At 32.2% G+C, this 16,758-nt stretch overlaps 3 protein-coding genes across 3 annotated transcripts in view; 2 read left to right on the top strand and 1 right to left on the bottom strand.

Moving 5' to 3' along the window:
* HELRODRAFT_166735 (hypothetical protein) overlaps positions 1–3,524 on the bottom strand; it is a gene marked incomplete at both ends in the record, with an annotated part of 4,501 nt that extends 977 nt beyond the window's left edge. The window contains 3 exons of the mRNA XM_009011957.1: positions 1,910–3,009; positions 3,227–3,321; positions 3,377–3,524. Of these exons, the coding sequence (XP_009010205.1) occupies positions 1,910–3,009; positions 3,227–3,321; positions 3,377–3,524 (1,343 nt within the window). The remainder of the gene's footprint in view (positions 1–1,909; positions 3,010–3,226; positions 3,322–3,376) is intronic.
* A 448-nt stretch (positions 3,525–3,972) lies between these two features.
* On the top strand, positions 3,973–4,437 carry HELRODRAFT_166734 (hypothetical protein; the record flags this gene model as incomplete). The annotated part of the gene is made up of 2 exons (XM_009011956.1): positions 3,973–4,040; positions 4,134–4,437. The coding sequence occupies 2 exons, from the start codon at positions 3,973–3,975 to the stop codon at positions 4,435–4,437; spliced, it is 372 nt and encodes a 123-aa protein (XP_009010204.1).
* A 9,971-nt stretch (positions 4,438–14,408) lies between these two features.
* HELRODRAFT_166733 (hypothetical protein) lies at positions 14,409–15,500 on the top strand (the record flags this gene model as incomplete). The annotated part of the gene is made up of 1 exon (XM_009011955.1): positions 14,409–15,500. One exon carries the CDS (start codon positions 14,409–14,411, stop codon positions 15,498–15,500), a length of 1,092 nt encoding a protein of 363 aa, XP_009010203.1.
* Between the last annotated feature and the right edge of the window lie 1,258 nt (positions 15,501–16,758).

Here is a 16,758-nt window from a genome sequence, read left to right as displayed (position 1 = left end):
TCTCTTAAATGGGTGTCACATGGTCATACTTTCTACGTCCAAAGTAATTTTTGCAACTCTATTCTGTATCGATTGAAGAAAAGCAATAGATCTCTCTGGTAATCCATTGAACAAGCTATTACAGTAGTCTAACCGTGAATAAACAAACGCATGAATTAGTGTTTGCATGGTTGTTTGATGTAAATATTTTCGAACGCGGTATAACTGGCAAAGCTGATAAGAACATGATTTGGATATGGTTTTTATATGATCTTTAAAAGATAATCTCGAGTCAAAAATACACCCTAGGTTTGTTGCATTTTCACAAAATTGTATTTCATTATTATCAATTTTGACTGAATTAATATTAATTTTAGAAAGCTGTTGCCATGTACCGACAGGTAAAAATTGAGTTTTATCTTGATTCAATTTGAGACAATTTCTTGACATCCATGTACCTATTTTAGTCAAGCATTCAATGAGATTTTCAACTTTACTTTCAAACAGTTCTGGTTCACTGCTAACTATTATTTGGATGTCATCAGCGTACGCATGATATGAAAATCCAAAGGATTCTATTACTTCATATACTTCAGCAGTGTACAGTACAAACAGAATAGGTCCCAGGACTGAGCCTTGTGGTACACCAGATGACATTGCTTAAATACCAGATAATTTGTTCCCAAAAAAAACCTGCTGAGTTCTGTTAAACAAGTACGAATTGAACCAATTAGCTACAACTCCAGTAACTCCGTAACCATATTGTAGGCGATTCATCAGTATTTGATTGTCTACGCAATCAAAGGCAGCAATCATGTCCAAGAATGTAAGCAAGAAACATATTGTTTATCAATTGCATTAAACAACTCAGACGTAACATACAGCAGTGCTGTTTCAGTTGAGTGATAACGTTTATATCCAGATTGAAATACTGGTATTAAGCTATTTTTGTGTAGATGACTCAGTAGCTGACTGGCAACAACTCGTTCAATAACTTTAGAAATGTTTGATATGGGTCTGTAACTTTTCATTTCATTCCTATCATCTTTCGTTTTCTTCAAGACAGGTGTAATAACTGCGTGCTTACATTTATTCGGAAATACTCCCTCTTGCAAACATAAGTTAACGAGGCTTGCGAGAAAAACAATAAAAATATCTATATGTTTTTTAAGCACATGAGTCGGAAAACATCTAACATACAGGTTTTAGCCGGTAGATCTAGCACAATTTTCTTTATGTCTAGTTCCTCAACGACAGCAAAATTTGTGAGCAGACAATTTTCGGTAAGGCTACATCTGTTAAAAGTAGGTTTTTCGTTAATACTGATAGTATGTTTGATCCGATCGGTCTTTTCTAGAAAAAAACCCATAAATTGAGAAGCCGTGATGTCAACATTATCATAAAGTAAGCTATGGTTACCTTTACAAAGAATTTTGTTTACTACGTTTCATATACCCTTTGAATCACCATTACTATCAGCAATCAACGTTTTCCAGTAATCATTTCTTTTTATTGAAAATAGTTTGGTTTTATTTTTCAAAGAAGCGATCCATTCATTTCGACTCACTGATGACAAACAACATCTGTATTTCCTTTCTTTACTTCGACAGTATCTTTTAGCTGCTCTACACTCATCATCAAACCACGGAGCCAAAAGATCAAGATGCTAAGATGCTCGATAAACCAGAGAGGCGCAATTTTGTCAGCAATCTTCCTCATTTCGTTATTTAAAACATTAAATTCACAATTCACATCTCGACTTTGACAAGGCTCATGCAGTGGTAAATTCATAACAAGCATGGTAAGTATATTTTCATCAATACGTTTCCATGGCCTAGCCAATCTTGAAGTTTTGTTATTACATGCTCGAGTTATCGGTATGTCAACATGTATCAAGCTATGATCTGAGTAAACTCCACAAGGGAATAACCTGATATTTGTAATTTCAAAATTGTGTGAAGTAACCACCAAATCAAGTGTACCACCGAGAACATGTGTTGACTCATTGATGTAATTTGTTAATTGGAACATTTCAAACACTTCAATCAGATTAACGGTATGTCGATCTTTGTTTATTTCAACGTGTATGTTAAAATCACCAACTAACATAACATTCAAACTTAAAATTATAATATTTTCCAAAACAAAAATGAGTTCATCGAAAAATGTAGAACTGACTTGAGCCGAACCAGGTCGATATAACGCCAATAAAACAAAGTCTTTATTATTTACGACCATTTTAATAGCTACAGCCTCGAACGTTGTTAGAACAGGTAGTTCAATTAATTTATATATAAAGTTTGATCTAAACACTACAATTATTCCTCCATGCCGCGGATCATTTAATCTAAGAAAATCAACATAACGATATCCTGATGGTATAGATGATTTTACTGAAATATTGTCTGTTGAACCATGCCATGTTTCCACTAAAACAAAGATGTCCAAACCCTCTTGAATTAATTCATAAATAATATCAGACTTTGAGTTGACAGATCTTATATTAAGTAGGCCAAGCAAAATGTTGCACTTATTTTTTGTTGCATCTGTAGCCAAATCTTTAATTACTTTATTTTTACTGAGACAATTGTTTAAGTGAATTTTTTTAAACTGTATTATCTTCCATCTTCCAACTGGTCCTCTGACACGGTATAAAAAATTCTCTTTATCATCAGATTGCATTGATTTAGCTTTTTCAACAAACGTCTTATACTCCTGCCTCTGTTCCTTTGTCAAATCACTTAGTCCAACACCGGCAAATTTATCAGCTATTGTTTTCATGTTGTAAACATTTCTCATTATTGAATTCTTAATCTTTGCATTTTCCAGCTTTATCAACAATGGTCTGACTACGTCATCACTTTTTTTACCTAGCCTGGTAGTTCTTAGAACATCCTTCTCTGAAATGTCTTCAACCAAATGTTGCAATATCTTCATAACATCAGTGCGATCATTGTCGCTCTCAACTAAGCGAAAAACCATCAGGTTTGACTCTCTGTCTTTCATCTCATTCACTTCAGTCAACACTTTCTGAACGGTTCTAACTTCATTGTTAATTATTTCAGTATTTTTTTTAACTTCTTTACTGACAATGCTGGCGAAAGTAGTACTGTAGTAAAGTAGTACTCATTTCTTGCTTTAAACTCTTGATGTCATGACGAATTGAAGTATCTGTGCGATCAATATCAACTAATTTATTTTCGTTCGAAGTTATCAACATTTTTAAACTGACTATTTCTGATCGAACCTGAGTGTTGACTTCATCCAGTTTCTCAAGTCTTGTTATCATCTCATTTTTGTTACTGTCAATTTTATCCAATATATCTTGTCTACTAGCATCAACTGATTTTGAGAGTGAACGGAAGCTTCACACAACCATCACAGAACCATTTCAAACCACTGCAGTTTTTCAAAGCATCAAGTAAACTATCATTAGTAGAAATACACTTTACATGTACGACAATATCACAACGACTGCAACGTAATACACTATCCTTATCTTTGACATTTGTACTGCCTAAAAACTTCGCACATTTAGGAGACATGTTTACCTGGATACAGTCAAGACAGCGCTATAGGCTGAGCGTTGAAATTAGTCACGTGATAACAACAAATTAAAAAGCTTACAAATTTAGTTCAAACTCAGCGAAAACTACAAATTAAGAGACTAAAACTATATTACATTAATCTTAAATTTTTTTTATAAACAAATTATCCCTTTTTCAATGAAATTATTATACAATTAAATTTATTTAAGCCAAAAATGTGACGAGTGAAATATCCGACCATCCACAACCAATATACGTATGTATGTTGGTAATAGACCATTTATATATATATATACAGTTGCTTAGAAACATCACAGCATTGCAGACATTGTAAGCATTGTTCAATTGCAAATAAACGGCGAATTTCAGTTCAAGTGAACAGTTTTGGTGCAATTCGATTTTGCAAAGCGTGTGATACGGTCTTGAAATCAAACTGTTTAGAAAAATGGCCAACTATTGTGTGCCCAACAGATTCACTAAATTCATAAAGGAACGGATGGCAGATAGAGTCAAGTTTGATAATGCTAGAAACAAAAGTGGAATGATGACATCTGGTTAACCACCACCACTGCTATTCTTTATATGCATAAATGCCCTGCCTTGTAGATTTCAAGATAATTCAATGGTACGTGCTTTTGCTGACAACCTTGCCCTAGCTCAACAAAAGGGAAAAATGAAAAAAATTGTCGCAACAATGCAGCAAGAAATTGATGTTGTGGTCGAATGGAGTAAAAAAAACAAAACAAAAAGCAGTACAATACGATCCGATACAATTTTATTCGACCCCAAAACAAGTTTCGTGACCAAAGACGACTGGGGAGTCTACGAAATACTCATCAGGGTATCATCAGAGCCACCTAACATAAAAAGACAAATTTTAAAATCATTCACTGAACAGTTTCATAAATGAACAGAACATAGATTAACATTATGTCCCTAATCAAAATATTATATGAAACGTGCGAATACCTAAGTAAGACACTTATATCACACAACAATTTGATATTTATAATAACCATATAAAAATCAAGGACCTAACATGTCATAAACATGCATATCCTTAATCCAAAAACCATATAAAATGTGCAAATACCTGAGAATGTCTGATGAAGTTGAGCATAGAAAAATGCAGTGATTATATCTATACAACAGAAACAAGTGAAGTCCAATAGACATTTGACTTCAAAATGAATGGGATAGCAATGAGGTTCGAAAAAACACCAGTGTTCCTTGGAGTTATCTATGACAGACTGTCGAATTTTAGACCACACGCCCATATAATGGTGGAAAAGATAGAGCTCTGAGTGACGGCAACTTGAGATAAATAAAAACAACAATTAGAACAATTTACGTTGCTCTACAAAAAAGTGTAGTAAAATATGTGGCTGCGGCGTGGGAGTCATAGATGGCCAAAAACCCATATGGATAGATTGAGGACACAACAGTTCAAGGCAGCTTCAATCGTATGTAGATTTATGAAAACTCTCCAAAGAAAAGCAGCAAAGCAATCTGACCTGCAGATATATGTTGATGGTTCAGTTGATCATAGCAGGATTAGCTATATAGGGCAATCAAGAGTTATTTTCTAGCTACGGTATTAGTGCAGGAAAATGGTGTAGCAGTTATGGTGCAGAAATGACTGTAGTAAGAAAGGCTGGAAAATGGCTGAAAAATCATACATGGAAAAAGGTCATGATAACGACAGACAGCGTGGCAATTATCAGCTCGCAGCGGAAATAATATTATTAAAGATGATGAAGTAGTAAAAGTGATTGAAGAATTGAATGAATCGACTACAAAAAAAAAGAAAAATAACAGTAACATGGATACCTACCCATTGCAACATCAAAGGAAATTAAAAGGCAGAAACGGAAGACTGATTGAAATGATGTGTTATCAGAAAGAAATTTTGGCAAAACGAATTTTATATATGGATGTAAAGATGTCAAACCAAAAGCTATGAAATCGAATTGAACATTTTATTTATTTAACTATTTATTTTTAAAAACTGTTTGTATTACAGCGGCAAGAGGCTTTGTCTGCAATGAAAATTTTTTAAATTTTATTCTACTTTATAAAGTATTATGAAAATGATCAAAAGTTTTATAAACATTTTCAGGTTTTAGTTCATTTGTTTTGCAAGTTTGTTTAAAAACTTTTAGTTAAAATATTTACATTTTCAATAAGAGACGTAAAATGAGTTTGAGTGCAAAAATATTTTGAACTTTGACTGCTATGCAAGAAATTATGTACAAAAAAATTATTCAAATTACTATGAAGGAATCTGTAGTTTTCAGAATTTCCTGTTTCTGGAGTTCTAATTGTGTATTTAACATTCTGGAAAAATCGTTAATAAATTTGTTGATAACGCATGTTAATTTATTGGTAAACTGAGCTAACCATAGTTTTAAATTTAAGTATGTACTTTACTAATGAAGTGCAACAACTTACTGAACAAAAAATATTAAATAAGATCATCAACGTAACTACAATTAATAAAAAGTTTATGCTTAAAAATTTGCTAGCTACATTCAGAAGAAACGATTTGATATTGTAGTGTCAGTCAGTGAGTCGGAGTCGGTGGTTTTTATCCGACTCCAGTCCCTCAAAAAAATTTCTCTCCCACTCCGGGTAAAAACCTCCAACACCCTTTCTCCGGGTTCTGAATTCCAAAAAAATTCTTAAACTTTTGCATCGTAATTTCATTTTATTATCATTACTAGATAAAAATATTTAAAAAAACACTTAAAATCAATAAATGTAATTGTTTCTCTTAATAAAATTACTTTATTTTATTGTTTTACAACATACTGAAAGAAAACTGTGTGATTTTATTCACATTATTAGCATTTATTTTCAGAATTAAAGATGATTGCTTATCACTTCATATATTTATCCTTTAAAAAACACTATCTTAAAAAAATTAAAAAAAAAACACTTTTTTCAAATAAATAAAATTTTCCGGAATTCGATTCGACTCTAGTCCATAAAAAAATCCGACTCCACTCCGGCCAAAATTTACGACTCCATCACTCTTGTATCAATAAATGATACTGATAAGGACGTGATAATTTATTCAAAGTAAAGCTCACTTGAATTCATCTTCTTTCGTTAGAAATCCATACCGATCCATTGAAAAATTTCCACTCATTACCATTAAACAAAATTGCAAACTTAGAAATTCATTGATTTTTGCAGTCAATTTTTCTATTATAAAACCTTGGAAAATTAAAGAAATATTAAAAATGAACATATTTATAAAAGGTGTTGGAGAAACATAAAAAAACTGATAACTCAGACGCTAATCATCTCTTATCTTATTGATCTAATTAGATTGGCTGCGGTGGTCTTGCGGTTATTTGACTCAAATGCAAAAAGAGAGATTGGGTTCGAATGTAAAAAAAATTCCAGCCTATCACATGCAATGAGTCTATTTCTTGTTGATACTCCTGAGAAATGCTAGAAAGAACTGTGAAAAAAAACTGTTGTGAGGTAGAACTTTTTTAAAGCGCAGATTCGTGAAACGAACAAAACTGAAAGGCGGTGCTATGGTGTAAGTTATTGTAACTGGCATTGTTGTCGCAGAGACCGACTAAGAAGATCCCCACCTATCTCATATCTGATGTGATGATTCGCGTGCATTTACATACACTGTGTGTTAGTTGTTGATACCACAGAGAAATACTTAAGAGAGTATTGGATGAGTAAATAAATAAAAAAAACTATTGGGAGTGCTTCCTGCATCACGCATGGATGATACTTGCTCATGCTGTGACATCGAAGACCAACAGATTATTCTAATTTTGATACCGCCTCATGGCACATAGGTCGACGCTCCAAGTCTTTAAAAAATCTGGTTAGTCCCATTTGTCAGGCTTTTTTCATGTCAATCGATCTGTGAAAATATAAAATATCTTCAAGATCAACCCTAAACACGGCTTTTGTTGCTGCAACATTAGATATTCAAATAGGTAACACAACAATTTATCAAATAACATTTTGCAAAGACGTTTCGCCGATAGACAATTTGCCGAAAAAATATTTTGCTGAATGCCATATTGCCGTGTTACCAAACAACATTCTGCAGCTAATTTTATCAATCGGCATTTTGCAACGTATCTTTTTTACAGAATGACAATTTTCATGAAAAAACTTTTGCGGACGACTTTCGTCGAAAGATTTTGTTTTTTACAATTTTAAAATATAATTGAAATAACTTTAGTGTTACTATTAACAGAATAAGATTGATAATAAAATAATTGTAGATCTTAAAACATTATAATAAAACAGTTAGTTATAAAAGGACAATGAAGAATAAAATTAAAATTTTTTAAAATTATTAATCGTTATTACACAAGCATATACATAAATAAATTTTTTAAATACTTTAACAATGATATAGAAAACTCCAACTTTTGAACATTCTAATCAAAATCATGTGCTACTCCTTTAAGGTAATCAAACAAATTGCGATAATCAATTTTTTGTGGTAATTGTAGTAATCAACCACAATGGTTTCTATGCGTTTAGCACAATTTTGGTATGTTTTTTGTGAAAGTGGTGGATCATTTCCTGCAACATATATTGATTAATGACAAACTCATTAAAATTTTGATCTTGTAAACCATTAATGAATTTCCAGATAGTAGGATGATGTGCTCCAATTAATTGACTGAATCGACCGACGATGCCATCCTTCTACGAAGTTGTAGATTTTGGAATTTCATTATGAGCTGCATTAAAACAATTCCATTTTAAATCTTGGAGAGCGTCGATTATTATTGAAGATATATCTGCCACTATGATTATCCACAAAGTAGTCTAGAAGATCTTGGACAGTTGCCCAGCATGTTCAGAAAATTCCCTTGTAGTTAGCGTTTTAAATGCATCAGTAACATAATCTACAGGAACGTATTATAATGTAGGTATTTAACAGATATTTAGAACATAATCAGGATCTGATTTATATTTTTCCATTAACCAGGGCATTAGTTGTACTTTACGCCAAATACATAGGTTAAGTGAATAAAACATCCACGTTATGATGCATTTGGAAATGTACAATAAATTTCATTAATTGCCCCTATTTCCAAATCAGTAAATATGGTGTGATTAAAATAAATTTTTTTAAGTTTTCCACGCCTTAAATATTCTTACGTACGTCATTCTCGCCGACCAGGCATTAAAATTTACACTGCTGGGATGACATTGTCTTATTGGATGCCACGGTGGTATATAATTGTGAAAATAAAGGTGAAACTATAAAGGTGAAACTATTTTAAGAGTAGTATCACAATGCCAATAATTACTTAGTGACAGAAGTTGTAAATTATTTTAGTTTTTAGTTGAAAATATTAATAATTATTCATCTGTTGGACCACTGTCAAAAAAATATAAATTCTTCATTTCTGTGACCTTGTTATCGTTTGGAATTTCCAATTCCATAAGATTTGCGAAGACAAGTGGTGCATGGTTAATGCGCTTTCTTTTTCTTTGTATTGTTTTCTTCAACCATAGAGGCAAATGTTTGCCGCTACCGTTAAACTCGCATTAATAACCGCTTTTATCTAGATTTTTGAAATATTTGGCATCAACAAGTCCAGAGTCAGGTACATTGAATATGGTTAACCGTCGACCGAAAAATTTCATTAACGTCCATTTACCTTTATATTTTATAGATTTCCAATACATTTTATTTTCGACAATCTTATTGAATCTCAAGCTAGATAGATCCATATATCCAAAAGAGTCCACAATAAAGAAAAATCAAGTTCATCATCTTTGGCATCAACTAAAGGCTTCTTCATATGTATTACGTTGCCGGTTCTGTCAATAACTGATAACTCTTTTTAGTCATCTGTGTAGAATAGAAGATTTAATCAATAGTCGACACTCAAATTAACTTTTTAATTTTTTTAACAGTTCATTGCATCACACTTTTTTGTAGTACGCCATTAGTGTCTATTATTGAGTGTTTACACCTATTTGAAATTACAAATCACTAGTATTTTATTTTTAACATTCTAAACTCTTCCGTTTACCATAATAGCTTTATCTAAAACAAATTCCTTTAACCTACAAAAATAATGCACAAAAGCGTTCCATAATTTTACGTGCCATATTTAGTTTACATTAGCAACCGTCAATTTTTTTCTTACAGCCTCTGGCCTTCATAAATTACCAAATTTTTAAAATATATATTTTAGTTTAGTCACTTGACTCGATGATAATGAATGTTTTGCCAATTAGCATCTTATCACAGTCCTCATAGTCAATCAATAACATTATATTATCATTAGCGACATATTACTTTTTATTACTTTCCACCGATTGCCCGATCGGATGATTAGCATCTAAAAACTATTTTCAAAAAAAATTCACATTTATAAACTCGTTAGAAAAAACAATTCACTTTTAATCAAACTTTTTATCAAAAACGTAATTTAATACCTGTGGGCGTCTGAAACAAAACGAGTTAAAACTGTTGTCACGAGTCTCTTATTTTAATAACGACTGTTATATGATGGGCTTCATATAATTAACGTTGCTACACAATATTTTTTATTATATGTGGAAAGCCACGAGATTAGATATTTTTGTAAAGCTAACTATGTTTCGTTTTTGGTACCAAGCAGGGAACGGTGTATCAAAAATGAATTCCGTCAGCTTAATGGAACATGGGTACGTAATATGCTAATGACCCTTTGACAGCACATTTGTTAATTGCTCCATAGCAGATAATGTGGTAATAATCAGGGCTGTGACGTCTCGAGACAATATCTCGTCTTGAGACGAGCTCTTTACTGTCTTGATTTTACCTCGAAACGTCAAAACATAGGACTCGACTTTGTCTAGTTTTAAAACAATGTCAGTCTTGGTCATGAATATATATCCATGGTTTTGGTATTGTTTTTTTTTACTGTCTTGATACGTCCTGAAAACAAGACGCAGATAAAAAATAATTTTTGTATATTCAACGTTTTAAATCATTTTTGATAAATTTTCCAGTAAATTCACATTAACCATATAATTAAGACATTTTTATATATTATTAGCATGTGTAACTTAGCATGCATGCACCACATGTTGACATAATTTGAGGAAAAAATTTCTCATTCTTAGTGCTTGGTGTTGATATCTGGTAATGGTAATTTAAAAGTAATAACGACATAATCAAGATAGTAACATCAATCAGATGGTCCAAGCGATACAATCGTAATTCTTCAAGCTTCAAATCATCTTCCATGTCATAGACATCTTGATAATCTTCTAGACCCGAAAACTTTAAACGCTCATATTGCTTAGTAGGCTTATGTGCTGCGCGCATAAGAATCTTGTTATGCTGTGCAATTATATAATTTCCTTTTATTTAAATGAAACAAGAAAACTGTTTTAATAAATAATTTTTTTTATTAATCCAAAGATCACGAAATAAAAAAATATAATATGAAAATATTTTTTTTAATTTTCAACTTTTTTTTTAATTTATTGTTTTTATTGAATTTATTTGTTTTATTTATATTGTCATTATTATTTTTTAACAAATTGTTACAGAAGCAGTTAAACAAAGTTCACTTTGACGTTATGATTACTAAGACAGAACATATCTTCAACCAACAAAACGTCATTTTGTGTATAATTATTTACAAGTGTTGTGAAAAATCTTCGTTGATAGAGGTTTTGAAAATTTTCATAGCTGTTTCTGAATTTTTCATAGTTTGAAAAATTTGCTAGCAGCCTGGACAAGCTGAAAATGTATATTCAGCTGGCTTCAACAAACCTTTCCTGTTGATGTCTTGCAAATAAACTACAATGTTAGAATGATCTTCATTGGAATAAAATGAATTATCATCTAAAAGGACCTCCCTGCAGTCAAGACATCTAGTCGTACTAAGTATATATTTTACTACTGCCCCTGCTACATAATATATTGTACTATCTTCATTGACATATGTTCATTTAAGATTTGATAATTCTTTTAAAATTTTTGAAGAGCTGTTGATTTTTACACAATTTGTGTCAAAACTAATGCCATCAATCAATTTTAATTGAAGATATTCATCATCAGTAGCTGATTAAGTTTTGTTTTCGATCGAGGTTGCGTTGGAGTGGACAAATATGAAAGTGCATTCTGATATTTAGATGATACTGCATCTCCATTTAATTTTTTTTTTCTTTGCCTCTCCATAACAGTACTGACAATCTTCACAGTTCTTTTCAATTTTTCATTATACCAATCACTAAAACATATTACGAAATCTGTTTGATTAAAGTGAAGTGAACAAACTTTAGAATATTTGTTTGGAACATAATTTTTACAAAGAATAACACGTACCCATCAAGCACACAAATCCGGATTTTTTAATGGGTAGATGTGAAAAGATACATCGTTTTTCTTTTCATTTGCTGCATTTGATTTGCATCCTCTTTTACATCCGTAAGCTGAATATTTATTCACCATTATATATATATATATATACATATATATATATATATACATATATATATATATACAAATATTAAATACAATGTAAAATTATTTTAAAAAAAAGAAAATTAACGATTAACGATAAAAAAGTTTTCAGTAAATGAACGATGATTGAAACTCAACAGCATCATAAAGCAAAGTGTTCCACAGATAAACAAAAATTGTTTAAGCAAAGGTCTTTTATTTAACAAAGCATTAGCTTAATGCCTAGGCCTATTAAGCTCATGTTATGATGTTTTTGTGTTAAGCCATTCGGGTCTAGAGGCTAATATATCAAGATGTCTATGTTCCATGTAAAGTAAACTATAGGCTCATTGGCTAATGCACACTTACATATTCATATTTGCAAAATTTCATTTGCAGTACATATTTTTTTATATAACAATACTAGTTTACAGAATATCATTATTAACAATCAATCAATAAATCAATCAATCTTCGTTTTGCGTCCAGAGACCCGGTTTTCCGAAGTAGGACGTTGTTTTCTTTGCCATCAACTTTTTGCGCCAAATTAGACGATCAGTTGTATCCATTTCATTTAAATTTAGAGCTTTCATGTCTTGCTCGATTGTTTGCGACCAGGACTTCTTTGGACGGCCTTTGGGACGTGTGCCAGGTACTTCAACATCTGCAAGAAAAGTTATGGCACGGTTTCCACTTCGTTTGACATGACCAAACCACCGCAGACGGTGTTGCCGGCATTCGTCCTTCATATCATCTAAACCAGAACGACGCAGGATTTTGGTAGATTTGATGTGGTCCTTTAGACTAATTCGTTGCATCCATCGGAGTATTTTCATGTCGGTTCGTTGAAGTTGTTGTTCCAGTTTGGTTGTCATTAGCCATGTTTCTGCACCATATAACAACACCGAACGTATCACAGATTTATAAAGTCTTGATCGTAGTGGTAGTGGGATGTTACGCCGCATCAATATAGAGACAAAGAGATGCTATTTATTCCAGGCTGCACGTATGCGTGCTCGAACGGCAGCTTCAGCCGTTCCAGTACAATCCAGAACATCCCCTAGATATTGAAACGATGTGACTTTCTCTATCTTAATGGCTTCAAAAACAGTGCTATTTCGAATTTGTTGTCGTGGATTGATGCAAGCAGGACAAACAAAGTTGGACACTTTAGGTTAAGTACCAATTATTTTTGAACAACGTTTGTGACACCACTGGTTACACTGCTGACGACACTTGATTGAATTGTTACCTACACCAGCTTTACAAACTGAACATGGCCATCGTCCAGTAGCTGTGGATTGGATAGGTTCACCAGTGTTCATTGCTTTGGTTTTGCTGATGTTGACTTAGAATCCATGATCGGCGAGTCTGGTGTTCCAATCTTCATACATCTGTGCTGCATTCTGCTCAGACGTGGCTGTTAAAACGATATTTTTTTTTATTAGTCTTTATTATTGCAGCTCTGACATACGCAGAACCACTTACAATGTTACAGATATAATCTATGTATCTTTATTATGTTCTTCATATCTTCAACCAATGACATGAAGCAGCCATCTTTCGCCACAAAGGCTGTTTTATCCTTTTCACACGACGTACACATGTATTTTATGTGCACGCGCAAGCACCGCATCATATACGCTGAGTATATGATAGCCATTGAGATGTTTGACTCAGCGCGCAATTGAACCACTGAGCCACCTCGCCGGCCAACATGCGACAACTTATGTCGTCTACCCATTTACCAGCCTCGAAAAGATGGACGGCTGGCTTGACCGGGAGTCGGCTACCCGGATGAACCTGTAGAAACTGCAGAATTCGAACCCGGGTCGTGGAAGTGGTATCATCAGCATATACTAGATTCCAAATGTCACCAGTGCGCATCGGTTTTGTGATTTCTTCATTTATTTCTTCATTAATCATTTTAACAAAATTTTACTTATTCAATGTTCTCGAGTGTGGCAGTGTTAGTCCACTTTTTCTTAAAAATTGGTATGCACGAGGACCATGAAAATGCAGCTGCATATAAAAGGTCTTGTAACTATCATTATATACTTTGTTAACTCTTTTAAATGGTATGAGTTTTTTATCTAGAAGCAAAAAACAAAAAAACAAAAAATTCATTTTGCTATGGTTATATAACTTTTTATGTAGCTAATTCATTTTTTAATTTATTACATCATTCATAAGTTTTCTTATTGTCGCGTGCAGCATTGTCATTCTGGACTTGTAATACTTTGATTGCCTTTTGCTTTTGCCTGATATTTTTATCGTTATGTGCATCCATTGAGCAAAACATCAAAATATGATTTAAATTTGAAAGTAAATAGCTGCATTTAAAATTTTTCATCATATATATATATATATATATATATATATATATATATATATATATATATATATATATATATATATATGGTAAACAAATGGCGGACGGCCGTAAAATTATTATTAGCGAACTTTTATGGTTTTTCAACCGTTATAGCGATAAATTTAATGATAATGATAAATTTAAGAGTTCCGTTATAAGTTTTTATACCGCAGCTGAATTTCAAGATGCTCACAAAGTTCTACTTTATGAACTTGAGACTTTAAAGAAAGAAAAGGTCAAATTATCTTCCAAAGGTAACACAAGAGCAGAAAAAGCAAATGACATAATTGAAATGTTCAACCTGACGTCTTCGGAAAAAATCAGAGATAATTTGCCGTTGTTTGCTGTTATTGCAATTGAACGTCTGCCCAATGATAGTTGTCAATTTGACTCTATAAGCTTAGTTGATAAATTTTCTAAAATTGAAAAAATAATAGATGACAATAATAATATATGCAAAAAAATATGGTCTAGCTCTTTAAAAAATAACAATAATAATATGGTTACAAATAATAGCCATAGGTATGCAAGTAGTGTGAAATTTGGCACTTCAAAGTCTAACTCTACACAGCCCTCTAGACCACCCAGTTCAGCAATAACCACTGAATGGGGCTCTGATACTAACTTAATAAATGATGATAATTTCAACAAGAAACCTGCTAACCCTAACCCTAACAATAATACAAATGATGATAATATAAAAATTAACTCACAGTCAGATGACAGTGATAATGATTTTAAAACTGTTGTTAATAAAAACAAAAAAAGAAAACTAACCAATATGTACACCACAGCAGTAAAAAGTAATATCAGAAAATGTTCAGGCAAATCAAAACTTGATTTGGGGTTTGCAGCTAATGATCCCCCAATCAAAAAATCCATTCTTTATGTGGGCAATCTCACTTTCTGTAAGACTGAAGTTATTGCAAAACATTTGGAAAAGGCTGGCTTTGATCTCATATCATTACATCCCATTAAGAAAAAAGAAAAAGATAGTGTTAGTAACAATGAAAATATTGATGGTAGTACTTCATTTCGCTTGTGCTTGCCGCTAGACCAAAGTTCCAAAATTTTTGACGATGATTTATGGCCCATGAACACCGTAGTGCGGGATTGGACATTTCAGGATAAACCCCAAACTGTTTAACCATGGCGTCATTTGAAACTTTCAACATTGTTCATTCAAATGTCAATGATTGTAGATACTATAGTTGATAATTTTATAAATCAATTTTGTTCCAATAGTAATTTTAAAATTAACTCTTTTTCTTTTCTACATCTAAATTGTCGGAGTGTTACTAATAAGCTGTCAGATTTACAAATTTTGATTAAATCATTTTCTAACATATTTCATTTCATTATTGTTTCTGAAACCTGGTTAAATGACGTTACATGTAAATTAGTTAATATTGATTCCTACAATTTTGCTTGTAAAAATAGAACAGGCGGAATTGGAGGAGGTGTAGGTATTTTTATTAGAAAAGACATTCCTTTTGTAACTAATTTAATATCGATATTTGATGATGATCTTTCAGATAGTTTATGTATTAATGTTACTTGCAACTATTTTAAGGGTACAATTTTAGCCATATATCGACCTCCTGCTTCTTCCTTCGATGCTTTTTTAAGACATCTGGAATGTATTTTGGATAAGCTTAAACCTACAACGGATATTTACCTTGTTGGTGACATCAATGTTGACCTATCTAAATGCACTACTCAAAGTATGGCAATTAAATATTTACAACTTACAATATTTCCTCGACGATTGAATTACCTACACGAGTAACAAATACATCAGCCACTCTAATTGACCACATCTTTAGTAATAGTTCTTTACCTCATACAGCTGGTATTCTTTTATCTGATTTTTCGGACCATTATCCAATATTTTCATTCTTCAATAGCACAAATTTGTCCTCTCAGCCACCTGGTATCTTAGGTACTCGTCATTTCACTACTAAAACTTTTGACATTATCAATAAAATTTTATCCATGACCAAATGGGATGATGTACTTGGATCTGAAAACGTTGAGGTATCCTGTCTGTCTTTCTATAATCACTTTAACTCTATAATTGATAGATATGCTCCAATCAAGGTAATTAACAACAACAAGCACAAAGGATGGATTACCAGGGACATCATAAAAGCCTCTAGAATAAAAAATAAACTATTTAAAAAATGTATTTTGAATCCCACACCTTCTAATCTAAAGATATATAAATACCACCGCAATCGTTTCACTAGTGTTATAAGAAAGGCTGAGCGTAATTATTATAGTAATATATTTTCTAACAATGACTCAAAATTTAAATGGAAATTCATTAATTCGTTGCTTAATAATGCCTCTTCTCATAATATTTCTCAATTAATGATTGATGATAACGTGTTACTAACAATTGA

The sequence above is a fragment of the Helobdella robusta genome (genome assembly GCF_000326865.2).
Source record: "Helobdella robusta unplaced genomic scaffold HELROscaffold_10, whole genome shotgun sequence".
NCBI classification, from domain to species: domain Eukaryota; kingdom Metazoa; phylum Annelida; class Clitellata; order Rhynchobdellida; family Glossiphoniidae; genus Helobdella; species Helobdella robusta.
The sequence above is the reverse complement of the archived record's forward strand: the minus strand, read 5'-3'. Positions and strand labels throughout refer to the sequence as shown.